Source organism: Chiloscyllium plagiosum, unplaced genomic scaffold, assembly GCF_037043375.1.
Source record: "Chiloscyllium plagiosum isolate Xiang-an unplaced genomic scaffold, Cpla_swu_hap1 HiC_scaffold_43, whole genome shotgun sequence".
Lineage (NCBI taxonomy): Eukaryota > Metazoa > Chordata > Chondrichthyes > Orectolobiformes > Hemiscylliidae > Chiloscyllium > Chiloscyllium plagiosum.
Genome location: NW_028270181.1, coordinates 6,828,612 through 6,852,551, shown reverse-complemented (window position 1 = coordinate 6,852,551; position 23,940 = coordinate 6,828,612). Strand labels below are relative to the sequence as shown.

Sequence of the window (23,940 nt, the reverse complement as noted above, 5' to 3'; positions counted from 1 at the left end):
AAAGTTCCAATCCTGAGATTACAGTCGGAATATCAGAGGAGGGCCACACCCAGATAAGGGCTGAAGCAGTGCTGCGCTGTGAGGTGTGGTGACCCTCAGGTAAAACCATTACCAATCATCTCTCTCTAATGATAGAGCAGCCCAATGGTACACTCTCAACTACGACAATGTTAACTTTACCTTTAACACAACGAAGCAGAGAAGTGCCAAAGCAATTACAGGAACAATATCCTGAAGCTGAACGTTTCTCTCAATTTGAGTCAGTGGCGAGGCAAACAAAGGTAAATTATGACTCAGGAAGGTCTGCCTCAAAATTACCATTTCCCTGAGGCTCCTTAGACAGCCCCTTCCAAAACCACAAAACCACAACCATCTAGGCAGGCAAGAGCATCAGATACATGACAACACCACCTCGTGAGTTCCCCTCCAAGTCACGAACAATCCTGACTTGGAATTACATTGCTGCTCCTTCAGTGTCACTGGGACTCTCTCCCCAGTAGCTCTGCCGTGCCCTTTAAACCCCAAGGACTGCAGCAGTTCAGGAAGGCAGCTCAGCCTCCGCCTTCCCCCCGGGATGGATAAGGTATTCTGGCCACCCAGTCACACCCACAGCCCATAATGAATAATACCAACTTCCTCATTAATTAATGCACAAACAGTTAAGAAACCTGCGAAACATCCCTGCACAATGTGCTTAAGAGCTTTTAAAAATGAGTAAATTTAAATAAAGGGTTTATTCCTCAGGTAAAGAACAAACGAATCTCAGACTAACAGGCTAATAGTTGAAAAGTCTAATAGGCCTAAAATAAATTCCAATGTCTAAAACTGCCACATTTGATTGAGGTTTTTAAAGACCCTGGATCAATTGCTTGATATTCAGCTGTATCATCCAGACAACTGATTTAAAAATATAATTGTTTTGGTAGGAACTGCAAACAAATATATTGTTCTTCGCCAAGAAAGATAATGATTCCAGTTGACAGCAGTAAGAAAGCAGGATGACAGTTTTGGTCACCTTGTTATAGAAAGGATGTTATTAAACTGGAAAGAGTGCAGAAGAAATTTACAAGGATGTTGCCAGGACTCAAGAGTGTGAGTTATAGGGAGAGGTTGGACAGGTTAGAACTTTTATCTTCAGAGTGTAGGAGGCTGAAGAGGGACCTTACAGAAGTGTATAAGATCATGAGAGGCATGGATAGGGTTAATGCACTCAGTCTTGTTCCCGGAGTTGGGGGATTGAGGTCTAGACGACATCAGTTTAAGGTTAGAGGGGAAAGAATAAAAGGGAACCTGAGGGGCAACATTTTACACAGAGGGTGGTACGCAGATGGAATGAACTGCCAGCAGAAATGGTTGAAGCAGGTACATTAACAACATTTAAAAGGCATTTGAACAATTACATGGACAGGAAAGGTTTAGAAGGATATGGGCCAAGTGCAGGGAAATGGGGTTAGTGTGGATGGACATTTTGGTCGGCATGGACTGTTTGGGTCAAAGGGCCTGTCTCCGTGCAGTAGGACTCAATGACTCTATGGCATGGTTGTGATGTATGAAGTGATGATGGACATACACTGGGTAGACAGGAAGACATTTTGCCCCAGGATGAAGTGATCAATGACCAGGGTTGGGGAGGGGTGGGGAACAGATTTTAGTGGAAGGGGCAGAGGATGGTGCAGTGGTACTGTCCCTACCACTGAGGCAGGAGGTCTGTGTTCATGCCCCACTTCTCTGCTATGGGATAGAGCAGACAGACAGCTGTAGTAGCACAGTGGTAGTATCCCTATCTCTGAGCCAGGAGGCCCAGGTTCAGGTCCTATCTGCTTCAGAGGGTGTGTAATAACATCTCTGAACAGATTGAATAAATTAAACATAAAGCAGAGCCAGGGTTAGGCCTGTAGAATGGTCTGCCGCGGGCTGGGCGTGGCATGTGGACCCCATGAATAGTTGCTCTAATTTGGTGTTCAATAATAAACATTATTCTTTTCCAGTCTGGTTTCTGGAATTTTCACTCCCCCCACCAACAAAGAAATCCACAGCGATGTATATTATGACAGGGCCAGACTGAACAATCAAATCCCCTTTAAGCAGGAGAAAAACTCTCCCAATATCATTACCTACAGGGGACACCTCTCACCTCATCTCACCTTCATAAACACAGAGTGAAAAACAACTGCAGCTGCAACCATTCATAACAGAGACGGCTGTGGAGTAAATTATCTTGTGCATGCACTCAGTCTGGTATTCTCTCAATTTTTATTACTCTAGACTGCACAGTGTTATGTTGGATAACAGGAATAGGAAGAGCGCAATACGCGTTTACCAGCCTGCTGATTCATTGGGAGAAATCGTTAGTATCTCCAACTCCCTTCACCCACCTCTGTCTGCACTCCCACTGAATAAAAACCTGTCAATCATTAGCATTGAAAACCCTAATCTCCCAGCCTCATGAGGGTAGAGATCTGGATTTTTCATCACCCCCATGTCCAGTAATTGCCTCCCCAGTGTACTCCCAGATAGCAGCGGTGTAATTTGAAGATAAAGCTGTCTTGTTCTAGATTCCTAACAACTGGAAATGAACAGAGTGCCTATAGAATTCTTTGTGATATGTGACGGCACATTGATCCTTTCAAACTGAATACTGAAGGAATTTTCACTCACCAATACATATTACAGCTTCAGCCTGCTAAGACCCAGTTCTCCTGAATGTTCCAAATGATTGACCAGAGAGTTACATAACCAGCTCAAACTCTATCAGGTTTGACAGCTTGGAATTCTGTTATGTCATTACATATTGACTGCAGTTTACTTAGGCATATATTTGAAAATAATTTTTTGCAGGGGGTAGGGGAGGGGAACGAAAATACTTCTGTAACTTATACATACAACAGCTACAAGGTAATCAATATGTGTGAATATGAGAGAATATGTTATCAGTATGTGAGAAATGAAAAGAACTGCTGGAAGTCAGAAACAGTAACTAAAATTGCTGGAAAATCTCAGCAGGTCTGGCAAGCATCTGTGGAGAGGAATCAGAGCAAACATTCTGGTCTACTGACCCTTCTTCAGAACTGTGCTCTGATGGACCTGAAATGTTAACTCTGATTTCTCACCACATACACGCTGTCAAACCTGCTGAGATTTTCCAGCAAGTTCTTCTTTTGTTACCAATATGTGAAGTTTAGGAAGGTGATGGCCTAGTGGTATAACCTCTGGGCTGTTAATCCAGAGACGCAGATAATGCCCAGGGTACCAGAGTTCAAATCCTGCTCTGGCAGAAGGTGGAATTTGAATTTGATTTGGGTGGCACTGTGGGTCAATCGCTATTCTCAGTGCCAAGGATCTGAGTTCAGTTTCAGCCTCGGGCAAATTGTCTGGGTGGAGTTTGCATATTCTCCCCGTTCTGTGTGGTTTCCTCTGGGTGCTCCGGTTTCCTCCCACAGTTCATTCTCAAGCTGGGGATGAACTGACCACTTCCTTCTCTCTGCAACTTAAGAGTCATAGTACTGTACAGCACAGAAACAGACCCTTTGGTCCAACTCGTCCATGCCGACCAGATATCGTAACCTAATCTAGTCCCATTAGCCAGCACTTGGCCCACATCCCTCTAAACCCTTCCTATTCATATACCCATCCAGGTGCCTGTTAAATACTGTAATTGTACAAGCCTCCTCCAGTGCCTCTGTGGACAACCAGGAGGCTGGAAGAACACAGCAAGCCAGGCAGCATCAGGAGGTGGAGAGGTGGAGAAGTCATTGTCTTCTAGAAAGGTTATACCTGAAACGTTGACTTCTCCACTTCCTGATGCTGCCTAGCGTGCTGTACTCTTCCAGCCTCCTGCTTTTCTACCTTGGATTCTGGCATCTGCAGGTCTTTGTCTCTACCACTTCCTCTGGCAGCCCATGCCATGAGTATCATGAGCTAACTCACCTTTGCTGCCACACCTTCTCCACCAGCTCACTGCCGCCTGCTCTGGACACACCAGTGTAGGAGGCACCATCTCCTTGCCACAGAGTGGATATCACCACTGCCAATGCCAGTGTCGAACCCACAATCGCCCCACGACCAGGAGTCCCTTGCTCTGCTGTCCCCTTGATGACGCCAGTGTGGTCTTTCTACACTCATCTTCTCTGATAGCAGTGGCTATCACAAGAGGTTGACCATGAATAACGAGAGCCTGGGAAGCCCTGGCCAAGAATGCTGTGGCTCAGTGAGCTCCCTCAATACTGCCTCCTCCCCTGCCCGCTTCCTCTCTCTCTCTCTCTCTCTCTCCAGGTCATGGGTCAGGGAGGACTAAAGGCTGACGGCCTCAGCTGTACCATTCCCCACCTCATCAAGGTGTAGGTACAACATACACAAAGAATATCAACGATAATGTCAATACACAGGATAAAGTCACGCTCATGAAGGTGAGCATGGCTGAGATAGCAGTTTGAGAGTGGGAATGGCCAAAAGGAATCTCACACCATTGTCCCCCGAGGCTGGGTGTGAGATTGTGACCTTGGTGGGATAGACTGCCTCTGATGAGGGTGATGTGACGGAACTGTCCAACGAAGACCTAATGCAGCTCAAGGGTCACCCTGTCTTTTCGGGTTTTCTCAAAAGGACAGCTGTCACAAGCTTTCCAACTCGCGGAAGACATGGTGGATAGTCTCATGGAGAATGATGCAAACAGAGAGCACAATGTTGCGGTAAACAGGAGTAATGATGACGCTATGTCCTGTCTGACTGCTATGTGCCAACCAAAGCAAAACAGAACTATCCAACAGCCCTGGGGTAGTTTTCAAGGGCATTAGTCCATGAATTCCACTAGTGCATACCATTGTCAACTGAAAACCACAGATACGTTTCTGTGGTTTGCTTTTTAATACAATGCGTACTTTGTTTCAATTTGGAGGAGCCGGTGTGGGCCTGGGGTTGACAAAGTTAAAAATCACACAGTCCAACAGGTTTATTTGGACTATAACCTTGTGTTGTCTGAATGTTTACTTTGATTTGCTTTCACTGAGGTGAGAACTGAGAGGTGGTCATTCTGTTCAATTCTGGCTTCTATTTTTAATATCAAGCCCACACATTTCATATGTAACATGGTCATAACGCATTCAAGTTCCACTTCCCCGGCACTGCAATTTGTTTTAATGTTAGCCTCTGAAGGCACAGCTATGCAATCTGGGTGAGTTGCTGCTCAAAATTGCCTCCTTCACTGATGAAAGCTATACTTATGTCTGAACAAACTGCTACCTTCTCGACATTTGCAGGATGGTTCTCTACACCTCCATCGTCGGCATTGCAAAGACCAGAATGGAGGCCAGCCAGTGCACCCAGAGCCGTTTCAGTGATATACACCAATCATTTTGATCACTGCTCTCTAAACATTGGCACATTGGCACAGTGGGCTTCTGAATTGGGGGCAGGAATGGATACATTGGCCATGACTGCTCTCTGGATGTCTACACCAGTAGACGGGGACTGGGGACATCGAAAGCCAATTTCACCCAAAGCACGAGATCAGTTCTTTTGAGATAAGAGAGTTGCATCTGGAAGATTGTTGGGGAAAAAAGACCGTGGATCAGAAAGTGGGCATTCAGAAATCTCCACTCGTCACAAAGCTACTGAGTAACAATGCCGTGGGTATACCAAGGTAGAGGGCAGGATGCCAACATTTGAAGTTGCTAAATCTGATGGCTCTATTCAAGGAGGTAATGGAAGGAAGGCCCTTTGTGATAATGGAGAACTTCAGTGCTTTGAAGAAGAGCACAAGGGCCCTGTGATTGGAGGTGCCATAGAAGACTAATGCCACTTCCCATGAGTTAGATTTAGAATTCTTGTCCCATATACACAAATGAGTACAGTGAAAAGCGTGTAAGCACCATCTTAGGTATAAAGGTACCCAGGTATAATCCTTAATTACAGAATAGAGAAATGAAGAAAGGAAGTTAAATTCCAGCTATACACAGTATAACCATAGGTCAGAAATGCAAGAAGAAGCAAAGTTAAAAAGACAGACATCACAGTCTCTCTCTCCGAGGGCTCTCTGCAGCAGACCAGTCACATGGTCTGACTGCTGGCTGCCCCCAAGCTCCAGACCAGGCCGCTGGCTTCCCCACTCTGGGCCACTGATCCCGCTTCAGGGGCCAGGACTGAGAGTCCGAGAAGACAGCTGTGAAGTAAAACAAGTGATCTGCTCACTGGAATAGGTATTTCAGACAGATCCAGGTAACCGTCGCAACAAGGTCACCTGACGAAGGAGCAGCGCTCCGAAAGTTGTGATTTCAAGTAAACCTGTTGGAGTCTAACCTGGTGTCATGTGACTGCTGACTGACGAAAATGATCATTTATTTCTGAATAAGATTTATTAGATTTTTGTACGTAGGTTTAGGGCAATACAACGTCACTGATTCTGCGAGGTGTTGCAGCTTTAAGCAACCTGAGCTTTCAGATTAATTGCTTGCTGCTCAATCATCGTTCTGATGCTCGCATCCGTTCTGGCATTCCTAACTCAGAAAGCAGTCAGGGATCATGCAGTATCTTACAATCTCACTCCAGCAGTGAAGGGAGTGATAGCCAAAGGTTCAAAAGAGATGCACTGGGTTTTCAACTGGGTTTTCAGGGAACAATCCCGGCTATGGCTAATTGGCCTCATGCTGTTGGGAATGCAATGAGAGTTCCACTGAGCTTCAGGAGTCTCACATTCCTCCCAGACCAAAGTAAAGGCTGCCTGTCAGCACCAGTATAGATATTGCTTATGTGCAATGAATATACACAAGCTGCATATGTACATATACCACACGTACATTCAAATACAGCCACAGACATAGGATGGCTTAGATAACCCCAAACAGCTCGACAAAAATACACATACAGATAAATGACACCTACAGACACTAAGATTCACACAATTGAAAACACTGTTTTGTGTCTGCAAAATCTTCCTTACTGTCCCATTACCATTACTTTGATAAATGTTGTTATGATCTCTCCACCTTAATTAGTTTGTACAGTTTTGGATTACCTATTACTTTGGGTAGAACCTTGACATGTGACTCTTATACCCAGCCACGTTATTCCGGTCATTTAGTTTGTCTCCAGCACCACCTCATTTATAACTTTTTGTAATTATCTCTCTGCCTCACTTAATCAGATTACAGGTCATCCCTTTGCTGCTTATTCAGCTATTGACACTTCACTCACCATCTTGTCACCCTTGATCACTGCAGAGACTTAATACCTGACACTCCACTCATAGCAGTTGGATGATATTTTGATATTTCTGCCCGTAATCTCTCTGCCTGTAAACTCTGTGTCTGTGTGCCCTTCTCCCACACTGCATCTGCCAAAGGGGTAGCGCTCCAAAAGCTTGTGATTTCAAATAAACCTGTTGGACTATAACCTAGTGTCATATGACTTCTGACTTTGGAAACATCGAAACAGAGATACAGACAGATTAAAGCACAGATACTCTCCTGGATAACTCGACACATACTAATATAAACGAATTTTGAGAAGATTTGTAGTTCAGGTTGAGGTTCTGGATGTAGGTTTGCTCGCTGAGCCGGAAGGTTCGCTTTCAGATGTTTCGTCACTGTACTAGTGTACTAGGTAACATCATCAGTGAGCCTCCGGATGAAGCACTGTTGGTATGGCTTCAAGCAGGCCATGCCACCAGTGCTTTATCTGGAGCCTCACTGATGATATTACCTGGGTATGGTGACGAAACATCTGAAAACAAACCTTCCAGCTCAGCGAGCAAACCCACATTCACTAACATAAAAATGAGATATATGCAGCAAACCCAGCTAAATACTAGACATACATATAAACAGCAATGCAGGTAGATGGTATAGTTATATTGAGGTACAGAAACGTGCACACATGGATTTCTATAAGCAGAAATGCTGACAGTCATAAACAAGCAAATAAGAGTCAGAAAAATGTAGATAGATGCAGTGTCAATAAAAAAAAACAATAGATGTGAATGTTTTTGTGGTTCTAAAAACCACCAAACTGCATAAATCCTTTTGAAGCCACTGCCAGATTAAACACCCTTGAGGGAACAGGGGTGTTAACAATTAAAATCCTTTTTTACCAGATTAATGTGCTGACAGCTTTAACCGTGACATCAAAAACAGCAATTTGGAAAAGGGAAACAAATACACAAACGTGGCTTGTGGCAGTTGTAATAAGGTACTTTACATTTAATCTTACTTGGAGGATTTAACTTTTGAAAGATTGTAGAAAAAGAGATTTATTACAGGGTTTCGTGGAAAGGTCTGAAGGTTTCTTTGGAAGTAGTAACCGTGGACATTGGAGATTCTTTGAAAATGATGACCGGGATTTTCCTGGGGTCAAACAGCTGTTATTCCAGTGAAGATTGGAGGTGCACATGGAGACTCTGCGGGTTCCCCAACACTCAAAACTCAGAAGGAATGCTGTGGGAAATTGAATTTTCCACTGTGCAATTTTACTCTGTCTGGAGGTCTCTGAAAGTCTCCTAGGGCTTGGGGTGGGGGTGGAGATGGTAGGGCTGAGGATGGGGATGGGTGTGGGGATGGTAGGTGTGGGAGTGGGGACGCTGGGAATGGGGTGGGGACAGGGGTCGGGATGGTAAGGCTGAGGGTGGGAACAGTGGGTGTGGAGGTGGGGTTGGAGGTGGGACAGTGGGGATGAGGACGGTTGGGGTGCGGCTGTGGATAAGGATGGTGGGTGTGGGAGTGGGGATGGTGGGGGTGGGACGGGGTAGGGTGGTAGAGCTGGGGTAGGGATGGTAGGGGTACATTCGCTGGTTCTGATGATGACATTAAGGAAATGTTAGACTGTTAAACACAATCTAACCACTGACTAATTATTCAACACAGCCCATACTTACCTTACTCACCCCCAACCACATCCCGTCCCCCTCCGAGGCCATTTACACTCTCAGACCATGACCTGAGATCCACCCCCCCAACTTCAACTTCCCTTACCTCCTGACTGGAGTTGACCCAACCCTCCCTCCCCTGTTAGCCAGGCACCCAACCAGTCCCATGCTCCACTCCCTTGCCCCCACACTCCCCACCGTATCCCTGTGCCAAACCCTATCCAACACCTCCCCTAAATCCTGACCCAACACAATACCCCCTTCCTCTGATCTGATCCTCCCTCCTCCTGATTGACTTAATGCAATTACCCCTCGCCCCCATGGAGGAAAACCTGCCAAGAACAAGCTGCCTAGCCCGTCTCCCATTTCTGAAAGGAAAACCCTCCTGTTGAGTTCAGGGTGAAACCTATCTGTTTGAAAGAGTTATTGAAGAACCATCTCAAGATTGCATTTCCTAAGCAAGTAATATCTGCAAGACATTGAGGCAACTGTGTGTGTGTGTAGTGACTTGACCACACCAGTTAGAACATAAAAGCAACACATTGAGGAACAGTCTAATCTTTGACCTTCTGCTTTCAAGATTAACCCATTGGCTGACATTCTTTAATTCTTCCAGAAAATCAAGCTTTTGCAGAAATCTGCTTTCTTTTTCTCTCTTCCTGAAGTATGTGTTTGCCTACACTTTAAGGATAGGATATCACTTTAGAGATATTCAGAAAGATGAGCATTACTTTAATTTACAGACTATGCTAATTAATTATTGCAGAGTTATTGATTAATTTGTTTAATATAAGAAATCCATAACTGTGTTTGTTAAAATAACATCTAGTTGATAGATTTTCTTATTTACAACACAGTATAGACAAGGTTATCTTAATTGGTCATCTCGATAACTGGAAAGTATTTTTGTTTTACATTATGACAGCCGGAGTGTTGGATTAGAAAGATGGTATGCTTCTTCAGCTGAAACCCTCACAGCATCAAGAAACAGAAGCCATTGTTACCCTCCCAACATTGTTGGCATTACATCTTGACGCTTTGGATTTTTGTTCTTTTAAAGAGATGCATCACTGTTTCCACACTGACATGTGTTAATGTGCTTTGCAATCCCTTCTGAAAATATAAGCACATTAACGCTTGGACTTCAGTAATTACAGCTCTCAATAAACTGCTTATAGAGTTGCACATCCCTCAGCAGTACATTAAAGACTTCCATCAATAAAGAAGAATGCACTTATTGCCAGAACAAAACAATCTAACGTGAGGAAACATTTGGCGCAATTCCCAGTCATGAAACGTTGCTCCCTGACTCAGAAGCTGCATCTACACTGCTGGATTGACTTATCATTAATATCAGCATTGTTTAGTGACACTTAATAAAGAGGGAATTTTCATCAGGACAGAGAGCACATTTATTGCTGAAATGCACAGAAAGCAGCTGAAACCAAAAGAAGGAAACAGACATAGTCCTTCAGGCTGAAGGGATCAAAGAGTACGGGGAGGAAGTAGGAACAGGGTTCTGAGCTAGATGATCTGCCGTGATCATTTTTACTAGTGCAACAGGCTCGAGGGACCAAATGGCCTACTCCCGCTCCTATTCTCTGTTTTTATGCTAATATACCTGTTCACAATCACAAAGAAAGGTGCAAAATGAACTGACTTCTACCTTTTTATCAAAATGTATTAATTGAAGAGATGTGGACGTCGCTTGGTAGGTCTGCTTTTGAGCTCCTTGAAGAAGTGGCAGGGAGCTGTGTTCTTGAACTGCTGCAGTTCATTTGATGTAGGTATCCTCACAATGCCAATCGGGCAGGGAGCTAGAGTATTGACCCAGCAACATGGAAGGAAAAGGGATATATTTCTGAGCCACGAGGTGGTCCTGGACAGGTGGTGGTGATGTTCCCATGTATCTGCTGCCTTCGTTCTTCTAAGAGGCAGAGGCCCCTGGTTTGGAAGGTGCTGTCTGAGAGGTCTTGCTGCAGTGCATCTTGTAGATAGTACACAGTGCTGCTGTCATGCATCAGTGGTGAAGGGATTGAACTTTGAAGATGATGGGCGCGGTGCATATGTATGTGGCTACTTTGTCCTGGATGGTGTCAAACTTCTTGAGTGTTGTTGGAGCTTCACCCATCCAGGCAAGTGGGGAGTATTCCGTCACACTCCTGACTTGTACCGTGTAGATGAGTCAAGGAGTGAGCTACTCACTTGCAGGATTCCTAATCTCTGTCCTGCTAAATAAGCAGTGGCGCACAACATTAAAGCAGTGAAAAAGATCAGAATGTGACATAATCCGCAGGGTAAACCTCAACCACAGCAGGAACTAAACCTTGTGTCAGTTGTCACAACCACAAAACAACATTGTTTATTCCAGTTACAGCGCCAGATTTGAATCTCACCCCTCCCCACACCCCGCGCACACATGCACGCACACACACACACTTACACACACATATTTTTGTCGCCCAAACAGAATCATGACCTTTGAAAACAGGATGAGGAGGAAGTCATTTGGCCCAATGTATCTGCTCCACCATTCAACTTGATCATGGCTCAAAGCTGCTTTAGCGACCTATGGGGTGAATGGTCTATTGACTCTGTTGCTAGTCAGTATGTTTTGACCATGCAATGTTTGTATGGCCTTATCAAGATATATAAGATAAGGGGGCTTGGCAGGGTACATGCTGAAATAACACAGAGAAAAGAATGAGGGAGCACAATTTAAAAATAAGTGATCTCCCATTTAAGGCAAAGCTAAGCAAGTGCACTTTCTCTCAGAGGGACATGTGTGTGTAGATCACCCTTCCAAAAAAACAGTGGAGAAACGGTCATTGAATTTTGTTACGGCAGAGGGAGATAGTGTCTCGCCTAAAAGGGGAGTGAAAGTTTTATCAGGGGTTTGCAGGAATGTGGGGGTGACGCCACAATCAGATCTTCCATGATCCTGTTGAACAGTTGAGGTTCCATAAGGGGTGGGGTGGGGGGGGTGCAGTGGGGATGGGCTGAGGGTCTGTGCACACAACATCCCCCAATCAAATTGTTTGAATGTTAGAAAGGTTCTTTGTTAAGGCCTTTGAAACATTGTTTTGAGATAGTTTAACTGATGTACGATATCACTTTCCCGGTTACTTTAACCAGAGTTGCTGAATAAAGCAGTCATCGCACTTGTTAAAATATTAGCTTTAACTAAAATAAAATTAAGCATTTGCACAATTTTTGAAGACCCTGGCTTTGAATCCGTTCATGCATCAGTGAGCCCAGAACCACAACATTGGGCTTGGAGGGTTTGAGCTACCGGGAGAGGCTAAATAGGCTGGGACTGTTTTCTCTGGAGCGCCGGAGGCTGAAGGGTGACCTTATAGAGGTTTGTAAAATCATGAGGGACATAGATAGGGCAAATAGTCAAAGGAATTTATCGCAGTGTAGGTGAGTCCAGAATTAGAGGACATAGGTTTAAGGTGAGAGGAGAAAGATTTAAATGGTATCTGAGGGGCAACTTTAACGTACAGAGGGTGGTGCGTGTATGGGATGAGCTGCCAGAGGAAGTGGTAGAGGCTGGTACAATTACAATATTTAAAAGGCATTTATATGGTTATATGAATAGGAAGGGTTTAGAGGGATATGGGCTAAATGCTGTCAAATGGCAACAGATTAGATTAGGATATCTGGTCGGCATGGATGAGTTGGACTGAAGGATCTGTTTCCCTGTTGTACATCTCTGTGCCTCTAAAGATAAGGCCTGGGAGAAAAGCTAGGTTTGAGGGCAAGGGGTGAGTTTGAGAGGAACAGGATAATATCATTTACTTTGGAAACCAGAGACATCTAGCAACATTCCCTCTTATCACTTTCCAAAATGTCAAGTGCAGAACAAGCAAGGGCAATGTGGGGAAAAAAAAAATTCCACTCACTGGGCAGCTGGGGTCTGGAAAGCACTGCCTGGAAATGTGGTGGGAGGCAGGTTCAGCTGAGGTATTCAGGAGGGGCAGTGGATAGAAATGGTGTTGGGAATATGGGGAAAGGCAGGAGATTGGCACCAGGGAGGACAGCTGATAAAGGCATGATGGGCCAAACGGCCTCTTGCTGCACCATAATTATTCTGTGATGTCATTTCTTTACGTGGGCGTCCCCTTTAAATGTTTCTGCTCGGTCAAGTCTAAAAGGTTCAAGTCTTTGCATCCCCCAGTTGATCTTGTCAAAACATTGCACAACGTATTTCATCTCCCTGAAGATCCAGCAGGATCTAAGCAATTTTCCAAATTCATTTGCACCAAATCTCATTTGCTTTTTTTGCTGATGAAAGGGTCTCTATGTTAGAATCACTCACCCTTACAGTCAATATAAACCCTGAGCTGTACAGGGGATTTTCTCGATCCAGAGGCCCGTTCAGAGTTAGAGCTCCACTGATGTAATCTAAGGCAAAGATGCTGTTGGTGTTACCTGTGGAAACAAAACCAGTCTGGTCTGTTATTCACCCAGAGCAGAAGGACAGTAAATAAACAAGAACAAAAAAACCTCTAAACAGCTTTTGTCATCCATTGGAGGTAGGCTGGATTGACTGTAACAGCCTTTACTGTATGACAGGTAAACAATAACACTTCTGAAAGTGTGGTGCTGGAAAAGCACAGCAGGTCAGGCACTGTCTGAGAAGCAGGAGAGTCAAACTTGCCAAATACACGACAGGACAGAAGAACCAATCAAACTGTTTCGGTTGAAGATGCAGCAGCGATATTCTACGAATTAGGGCCAGATCATTCAGGGGAGATGTTAGGAAGCATTTCCACACAAAGTGGGGTAGACGTTTGGAACTCTCATCCACAAACTGCAGTGGATGGAGAATCAGTTGGTAGTTTTAAATCTGAGATCGATAATCTTTTGGCTGCAAAGGTGTTAAGGAATATGGAACAATAGCAGGTATATGGGGTAACAGCATAAGACCATAAGTCGGACATAAGCCCTTCATCAGGAATGGGGAGAGGGGGTGGTGTGAAAGGGACTGAGAAATGAATAGAAAGATGGTGCTGGGGGAAGATAGCTGGGAAGGCAATAGGTAGATGCAAGTGGGGGTTGATGATTAGATTAGATTCCCTACAGTATGGAAACAGACCCTTTGGCCCAACAAGTCCACACCGACCCTCCGAACAGTAACCCACTCAGACCCATTCCCCTACATTTACCCCTAACTAATGCACCTAACACTACGGGCAATTTAGCATGGCCAATTCACCTGACCTGCACACCTTTAGACTGAGGGAGAAAACTGAAGCACCCGGAGGAAACGCACACAGACACGGGGAGAATGTGCAAACTCCACACAGACAGTCTCCTGGGGCGGGAATTGAACCTGGGACCCTGGTGCTGTGAGGCAGCAGTGCTATCCACTGAGCCACCGTGCCTCCCATAAAGATCTGATGGTGGTAGGTCGGTGGGGAGGGTGAAGCGGATAGGGGGGGAAGGAAGATGGACAGGTAAGACAGCTCAAGAGGGCGGTGCTGGGTTGGAGGGTCGGGTCTGGCTGCGCAGGTGTTAAGGAACATGGACCAACAGCAGGTATATGGGGTAACAGCATAAGACCATAAGATACAGGAACAGAATTAATCCCATCAGGCCATCAGGTCTGCACTGCCACTTGACCTGATATGTTTGTACATTTTAGACCTTTAGTGAGGCCACATTTGGAATATTGTGTACAGTTCTGGTCAGCACACGACCAGAAGGATGTGAAGGCTTTGGAGACAGTCCAGCAAAGGTTTACCAGGATGTTGCCTGGTTTGGAGGCTCTTAGCTACCTGGAGAGACTGGACAAAGTTGGTATTCACTTGAATGTCAAAGGATGAGGGGCAACCTGACTGAAGGTATGAAAGGCATGGACAGAATGGATAGTTGGAATCCTTGTCCCAGGAGAAAAATGTCAATTGCTAGGGGATCCAGCTCTAACCCCTTTTAAAGAGCTCTGTCAAAAGGATGCTTCCTCTTGCGAAGTGTCTTTTACGAGGGGTCACAGTCGATAAATAAGGGGTTGCCCAGTTAAAACTGAGATGAAGAAATTTTTCTCTCTCTCTGAGGGTTGAGTGTTTTTGGAATTTTCTTCCTCAAGATAGAGAGATAGAAATTTATTGTTACTTGTATTTGAGAAAACACAGTAAAATGTGTATAAGTCGCCACAAAATAGCACCATTTAATTACATAAATTATATACAAAAAGATACAAAGTTAAGATAAATATTATTTTTTGATAATTCCATTGCTTCTTGCTTTCACAAACCAGCTACTGCTGAGGACTGGGGGTCTCTTGAAACTGCTGAGGACTGGGGTCCTCTCGAAACTTCCAAGAACTGAGGCCTGTTGAAACTGACTAGGACCAGTGATGAAAAATCTTTGAATATTTTGAAGGCAGAGGTCGACAGTTTCTTGATGACCGAAGGGATGAAAGAGTAAAGAGGAAATGCTGGAACGTAGAGTTGAGATTAAAATCAGAGCGATCACGATCTCGCTTAATGGTGGAGCAGGCTCAAAGGGTCAATCTTTTTGCCCTTGCCCCAAGGTTCTGCAATTCTTTCCTTTTATTTTTGTAAATCCAATTCCTTCTGAAAAAAGGTTTCCACTGAATTTGCTTCCACCGTCCTATCAGGCAACATAGTCTCCAACTAAGTGCTGATCCAGCTGTGACCTGGATCAGAGTTTTCAGAAGTACTGTAGTGTAGATGCTTGCGTTATTTTTTCCCTCCCCACACACCATTTTAAATTTTCTCAATATTTTGATTAATTTTGCTGGGACCTCCCACCTCTAGAGGAGATAAACAATTTACCCCCACAGGGCCTGAACCGACGAACAAAGGATTTCAACCCTGCTCTGGCATTCAATGAGTTCATGACTGAGCAGATTTTCACCTCAATTCGACATTCCTGCATATTCCCAATAATCCTTCATCCCCTTGGCCATCAAGTATCTCTGCTTCCTGATAAAAGGTTCAATCTCTAGCTACAGAAACCATGAGCAGGAATAATCCACTTGGACTATCAAGCCCAATCCGCCATTCAATAGGATGATGGCTGACCTTCTACCTTAACACCATTCTCCCACACTCTCCCGATATCGCTTTGACACCTTTTACTTCTAGATATCTATCCATCTCTTTCTTGAATATATTCATTGACTGCCTCCACAGACTTCTGTGGTCAAGATTTCCACAAATTCACCATGCTTTGAGTGAAGAAATTTCTCATAACCTCAGTTCAAAATGGCTGAGCACATATTCTGAGCTGGTGACCCCTTGTCAAGGGGAATATCATCCCCGCATCCAGTCTGTCCAGTCCTATCAGAATTTTACACATTTCATTGAGATCCCCTTTCATTTTCTAAATTCTAGTGAATACCTTTAGTTTCCTTTAGAGTGATTGAGTTGCACAGCACAGAAACAGATCCTTGGTCCAACTCGGCCGTGCTGATCAGATATCCAAACTTAATCTTGTCCCTTTTGCCAGCATTTTGCCCAATTCCCTCTAAATCCTTCCTATTCATCTACCCATCCAGATCCCTTTTAAATGCTGTAACTGTACCAGCCTCCACCACTTCCTCTGACAGGTCACTCCATACAAGTACCACCCTCTGTGTGAAAAAGTTGTCCCTTAGGTCTCTTTTATATCTCTCCCCTCTCACCCTAAACCTATGCCCCTCTAGTTCTGGACTCCCCCACCCCAGGGAAAAAGATCTTGGCTAATCACCCTACCAATGCCAGGGAAATTGGTGTTGGAGAGACTGTTAGGTCTGGAGGTTGATAAGTCCCCGGGGCCTGATGGTCTACATCCCAGGGTACTGAAGGAGGTGGCTCGATAAATCGTGGATGCATTGGTGATTATTTTCCAGAGTTCGATAGATTTGGGATCAGTTCCTGCGGATTGGAGGGTGGCTAATGTTGTACCACTTTTTAAGAAAGGTGGGAGAGAGAAAACAGGAAATTATAGACCAGTTAGTCTGACCTCAGTGGTGGGAAAGATGCTGGAATCTATTATAAAGGATGAAATTATGACACATCTGGATAGTAGTAACAGGATAGGTCAGAGTCAGCATGGATTTATGAAGGGGAAATCATGCTTGACTAATCTTCTGGAATTTTTTGAGGATGTAACTCTGAAGATGGGCGAGGGAGATCCAGTAGATGTAGTGTACCTGGACTTTCAGAAAGCTTTTGATAAAGTCCCACATAGGAGGTTAGTCAGCAAAATTAGGGTGCATGGTATTGTGGGCAAAGTACTAACACGGATTGAAAGTTGGTTGGCTGATAGGAAACAAAGAGTAGTGATAAACGGCTCTATTTCGGAATGGCAGGCAGTGACCAGTGGGGTACCGCAGGGATCAGTGCTGGGACCGCAGCTTTTTACAATATATATTAATGATATAGAAGATGGTATTAGTAATAACATTAGCAAATTTGCTGATGATACTAAGCTGGGTGGCAGGGTGAAATTGAGGAGGATGTTAGGAGATTACAGGGTGACCTGGACAGGTTAAGTGAGTGGTCAGGTGCATGGCAGATGCAGTTTAAGGTGGATAAATGTATGGTTATCCACTTTAGTGGCAAGAACAGGAAGGCAGATTACTACCTAAATGGAATCCAGTCAATGAAGGTAAGCATGCAGGTACAGCAGGTAGTGAAGAAGGCTCATTCTTCTGCAGCTGTACAGGGCCCTGGTGAGACCACACCTGGAGTACTGTGTTCAGTTCTGGTCTCCAAATTTGAGGAAAGACATTCTGGCTATTGAGGGAGTGCAGCGTAGGTTCATGAGGTCAATTCCTAGAATGGTGGGATTACCTTATGCTGAAAGACTGGAGCGACTGGGCTTGTATACCCTTGAGTTTAGAAGATTGAGAGGGGATCTGATCGAGACATATAAGATTATTAAAGGATTGGACACTCTGGAGGCAGGAAACATGTTTCCGCTGATGGGTGAATCCCGAACCAGAGGACACAGCTTAAAAATACAGGGTAGGCCATTTAGGACAGAGATGAGGAGAAACTTCTTCACCCAGAGAGTGGTGGGTGTGTGGAATGCTCTGCCCCAGAGGGCAGTGGAGGCCCAGTCTCTGGATTCATTTAAGAAGGAGTTGGATAGAGCTCTCAGGGATAGTGGAATCAAGGGTTATGGAGATAAGGCAGGAACAGGATACTGATTAAGGATGATCAGCCATGATCATAATGAATGGTGGTGTAGGCTCGAAGGGCAGAATGGCCTACTCCGGCACCTACTGTCTATTGTCTATTGCCCCTCATGATTTTATAAGTCTCTGTTAGGTCACCCCTCAACCTCCAATGCTTCAGGGAAAACAGCCACAGCCTATTAAACCTCTTCCTATAGCTCAAACCCTCCAATCGCGGCAACATCCTTTTCAATTGTTTCTGCACCCGTTCAAGTTTCACAACATGTCTTGTTCTGATGAAGTCTCATTAGCCCAAAATGATATCTCTGTTCTCTCTCCACAGACATACACCTGACTCAGTAAGCAGCACCGGAATTTTCTGTTTTTGTTCAGAACTGAATGCAAGACGTTAAATTCATAAAGCAATCAAATCGGCAACTCCCTTGGTGCTGTGCTATTTGCAAACTTTTCAAGTGCCTTGGAAGATTTTTAATGAAACACAATGCTCCTTTCAAAACCGTTGCCCTTTTATTATTTATACATTGCTGCAGAGTGCAATTGCAGCGAGGAGATAGAAAGCAAATTCTCCAACAATATGAACAAAGATATGAAAGTTTTATTACTGCAAATGTTCACATTTTGGAAGCAGTCTCATTCTATTTGACCAGAGCTTGATAAAGTCCCTCGCTGCCAACATCAAAACCTAGACAAATTGAACACTGGCTGAATGCTAAAGTGTCACGAAAGAAGATATGCTTATCGCTTCAAAACACAGTCTGATTCTGAGCCGACACAAATCTGCTTTCCAATGAAATTTTGCCCCAAGTGCTGTTGCTGCTGCTCCAACAAAGCAGCAAGCTGGGGCACCTGCTATTAAACGGGTCTGAATGGTAACATATCCATCAACATCCTGTGGGTGGGGATTGCACAGCATTGGCCAGGACCTTAACTCGAGGAGCTTGCACATTGTCCCCGTGTCTATGTAGGTTTCCTCCGGGTGCTCTGGTTTCCTCCCACAGTCCAACGATGTACAGGTTAGGTGGATTGGCCGTGGTAAATTGCCCATAGTGCCCAAGCAAGCTCAGGTTTGGTGGATTAGCCATGGGAAGTGCAGGGTTACACGGATCGGATAGATAGCGGAGGTGGGTCTGGGTGTGATGCTCTTCGGAGGGTCAGTGTGAACTCAATGGGCCAAATGGCCTGCTTCCACACTGCAGGAATTGTATGGTTCTAGACGAGCTAGGACAAGTATCTCACTTCTTGACTCTCCCAAAGTTTGACCACAATCTACAAGGTACAAGTAAGGAGTGTGATGGAATACTCTCCACTTCCCTTCATCAGTGCACCACTGTATGCCTTTGCTTTCAAGTTGAAACTATTATTAATTTCCCTTTTTAGCCATGAATTCTGCAAGTCTCACTTTCTTTCACAATGGCATATCTCTTGGCTGGTTTTAAGGAGTGTTTTGAAGGTGGTGAGGACGGAGGGAAGGAGATAAAGGTGCTCAGTCTGGCCATTTCAGAGTGTGAAAGCAGGACTGACGATGGTGAGGAAAGCTAGGGGAAATGCAGAAGATGCAGAACTGGAGGGTGCAGAGAGATCAGGCAGCACCTTTAGTGTGAAAGGATAGCTACAACAATAACTTGCATTCATACAGCACCCTTTAGTGTCAACACTCTGAAGGCTGTTTGCAGTAGGATTATCAAGCAAACTAGATCACTGGTCACACATTAGGGCAGGTACGTAAAAGTTTAATCTAACAGGGGTAATTTAAGGAGCATCTTTAAGGAGAAGAAACAATTCTGGATGAAAGTTTGCTCGCTGAGCTGGGAGATTTGTTCTCAGACGTTTTGTCACCATACTAGGTAACATCATCAGTGAGTCTCTGGTGAAGCACTGGTGTTAGGTTTCCTTGGGCTGGTGATGTCATTTTCTGTGGTGATGTCATTTCCTGTGGTGATGTCATTTCCAGTCTTTTTTCTCAGAGGGTGTTAAGTGGAATCCAAGTTAATGTGTTGATGGAGTTCAGGTTGGATTGCCATGCTTCTAGGAATTCTCGTGCGTGTCTCTGTTTGCGTGTCTTGTGCGTGTCTCGAAGTGTTCCACTTCGATTGGGCCAACACATCCATCCGAGGACAAGCCATACTAGGTAACATCATCAGTGTGCCTCCAGTGAAGCCCTGGTGTTAGTGACCCATTATCTATTTATATGTTTAAGTTTCATTGGGCTGGTGACATTATTTCCTATGATGTCATTTCCTGTTCTTTTTCTCAGAGGGTGGTCAATAACATCACCAACCCAAGGAAACCTAAACACATAAATACAAAGCAGGTCACTAACACCAGTGCTTCACTAGAGGCTCACTGATGATGTTACCTAGTATGCTGATGAAACGTCTGAAATGGAACCCTCCAGCTCAGCAAGCAAACTTACATCGAGAACCTCAACCCGAGCTACAAATCTTTCAAAACTTGGTAGAAGAGACAGGCCTGACGAAGTGAGGTTTACTGAGAGAAATCCAGAATTTAAAATCATGGAAGTAGAAAGCGAGGCACAAGGCATTCACTAAAACCTACCTCTTTGGTCAGGTTTATGGGCATGCGGTTCAACATGTGTCAAATTCTGTTACGTATAAAAGGAGCTAAGTAAACCCAAGTTGTTGTTGCTGGAAATATTTTATTTGTGAAGCTTTTACAATCTATCTGTACATTCTAGCTGTTTACTTTTATTTTGTCTCTTGTTTTTGTTTAAACTTTGCTTGGGCTTCTTTTTTTTTTTGGCTTTTTTAAACCTCTCATTCCCACTGATATTCCTCACGAGTAGCTAGCTTTCAGCTGTTGTCAGGAATGCCGCTGCCAATGTGGGGAGGATGGAAATTCCTCCGAGAGATCAGCCGGAGACAGAGGAAGGAGACAGAGCGGCTTTGAGGTGCCGATGACAGCAGATGGTAACTACACCTCAGCTATGCTAGTTCCCAGCAACATTGTTTTGAGCATGTCAGAGAAAGCCTGTTTTTAACCTCTCCTGCTCACAACAGGGTTCTCAAATAGTGGTACCATCTCTCACAAGGGTGCCAATACGCTCAATATATTGTGACTCCCTTTCCTGTGGGCTTGCATTAAACTTTTATACCACCAGATGTTACCAAAGTGATGGACAATATCAGTGCCTGATGCAGTAAGAAAATGGCAATTATGTCTGAAATTTTCATGTGCTTCAAGCATTATTTGATGGTACTCCTGTGTAAATCCCTGGATCATTTCATTATGCTAACGAATCAATATAAATGTGAGTTATTATTTAAGCTGGCTGTGATATAGAACAGTGGTGTTGAATTAAGGAGTATGCGTTTTTTCAAAGACAAAAGATTACTGCTAAAAATCAGACAAATACATTAATAGTCAAGGGACTGTTCTCTGCAGACTTAAAACACATAAATATGCAACATGTTTGTTCAACTTCAGAAAAAAATTAGCAGCTATTTGTGGTAAATTTCACAAGGTAATGCCTTAACCAATCAGAGTCAACCTCCTTGGTTTAAGATTTAAACAAAGCTTGGCAGTTAACTATCAATTGTCATTAACAGGTGCATTCGCCATGGCAATGCCTCTCCTAATCAGAGTCCGCTTGCCAACCATTCAGTATGCTCCTCTCATGTAACATAAATGTTGGCAGGCCTGTTAAATTGGTATTTCTTGCAAATTGTCCTGAGGGGTGCAAGGCAGAAAGCCTCGACAAAATGTGCATGTTCTCAGCAATATTAAAGTCCTGTGCTAGCAAATGACTATTTAAACACAAACTAAAACAGATGTTGCTAGAAAAGCTCAGCAAGTCTGGCAGCATCGGTGGACAGAAATCAGAGCTAACATTTCAGGTCCGGTGACCCTTCCTCAGTCATTTGACCCGAAACGTCAACTCTGATTTCTCTCTTTACTCACAGTAGTAGGGGCGTGGAACACACTGCCTGTAACAGTAGTAGACTTGCCAACGTTAAGGGCATTCAAATGGTCATTGGATAAAAACATGGCTGATAATGGAATAATGTAAGATAGGCTTCACATTGGTTCCGCAGGTTGGCGCAACATTGAAGGCTGAAGGGCCTGTACTGCGCTGTAATGTTCTATGTTCTATGCTGTCAGACCTGCTGAGCTTTTCCAGCAATTTCTGTCTTCACTTTCAGTTTTTACTACTTAAACACAAATAGCTTGAGGGAGGAACCAAGGAAGGAAGCGATAAAACTTGGAAACAGCTGGAGTGAAAAGAGAATAGATCAAATATTAGGGAGCAAGAGAGAAAAGGATTAAAAAATAACACATATTCTGATAAAATCATCAGAATTTCACAAAGAGGAATAGACCTGATGGGAATGGTGGCTCAGTGGTTAGCCCTGCTGCCTCACAGTACCAGGGACCTGGGTTCAATCCCACCCTCGGGTGACTGTCTGTGTGGAGTTCCTCCAGGTGTTCTGGTTTCCTCCCACAATCCAAAGATGTGCAGGTTAGGGTGGATTGGCCATGTGTAATTGCCCCATAGTGTTCAGGACTGTGTAGGTTAGGCACATTAGTCAGAGGGGAATGGGTCTGGATTGGCTACTCTTCAGAGGGTTGGTGTGGACTTGCTGGGCTGAAGGGCCTGTTTCCATACTGTAGGGATTCTAATTCTAAAAGGGACTGAGGGTACCTGGCCCATCCACCCTGTTCTAATGTTCATTATTAATGGCTTGAATATTGCTGAGAACATGCACATTTTGTCGAGGCTTTCTGCCTTGCACCCCTCAGGACAATTTGCAAGAAGTACCAATTTAACAGGCCTGTTAACATTTATGTTACATGAGAGGAGCATACTGAATGGTTGGCAAGCGGACTCTAATTAGTAGGATCACAGCAGAACTTTGTTCTCAGTACTATTTTTCATCCTCTTCCAACATTCCTAGATTTAGTTAGATTCCAACTGAACTCGATCTTAAAAGTGTGCGACAGTTATAAACATACACACCAGCAGTAGGCCATTTGGCCCATCCACCCTGTTCTACCATTCATTATTAATTTCTAAAAATACTCTTTAATGGGATGTGGGTGAATTCTGGGTTCTGTAGATTGGTCACTAGACCCGAAGCATTAACTCTGATTTCTCTGCACAGATGCTGTTGAGTTTTCCCAGCAATTTTTATTTTTGTATCTGATTTCCAGCATCCACAGTTAGTTTTTTCATATATTGGGATCAGTGAATAGTTCTGAGGTAGATGTGGGTAGATTCTTGTGAGGCGGTGGATCGAGTGCCCTCGGTATAATTAGGAATACGGAATTTCAAACACAAACAGTTCAGTCATAATCTTCTTGAATGGCAGGGCAGGTTTAAGGGGCTGAATGGCCTACACCGGCTCCTATTTTGTAGATTTGGACTCAGAAAGAAAGAGACACACAAAGAGAGACTGAAAGACAGAGACACACATACACAGGCAGAGGGACACACACATGCAAACACACACATAGATCGGAAGTGGGAAGCAGTAGACAGAGAGAGACAGAGAGAGAGAGGGAGACAGAGCAAGACACTTGCAAACAAAGACTGAAAAATAAACACACACAAAAAGAGATAGATATAGAGGGGTGGGAAACAAAAGAGAGAAGAGAGAGAGACGCACACACAAGAAAGCGAGACACTTGTGTGTGAGGGGTAAGAAAACGACAAAGAGACAAGACACATTATGTCAAATTCAAGTTCTGTATTAATTGCGTAAAGTGTATCCACAAATCATCAAAACAGGAAGCTTCAGAGTGAAACCTTAACAATGTAACACTGTCTCAGTATTGCTCTGCACTCAACTTTCAACAAGAGAGCTTGAACTCAGCAGCCTTGCACTCACACAAGAAATAAATAATACACCATCAGATTTCATAACCCGACCTGGAGATCTACAGAACTGGCTGAGAAAAATCACTCAAGGAACCA

At 44.2% G+C, this 23,940-nt stretch overlaps 1 protein-coding gene across 2 annotated transcripts in view; it reads right to left on the bottom strand.

Annotated features, from left to right (window-relative positions):
• Positions 1 to 23,940, bottom strand: part of LOC148137427 (cadherin-23-like) — a 434,955-nt gene that overhangs the window by 129,778 nt on the left and 281,237 nt on the right. For both annotated transcript variants that reach the window (XM_087982496.1, XM_087982497.1), the window contains exon 10: positions 13,176 to 13,288. In XM_087982496.1, coding sequence (XP_087838622.1) covers positions 13,176 to 13,288 — 113 coding nt within the window. The remainder of the gene's footprint in view (positions 1 to 13,175; positions 13,289 to 23,940) is intronic.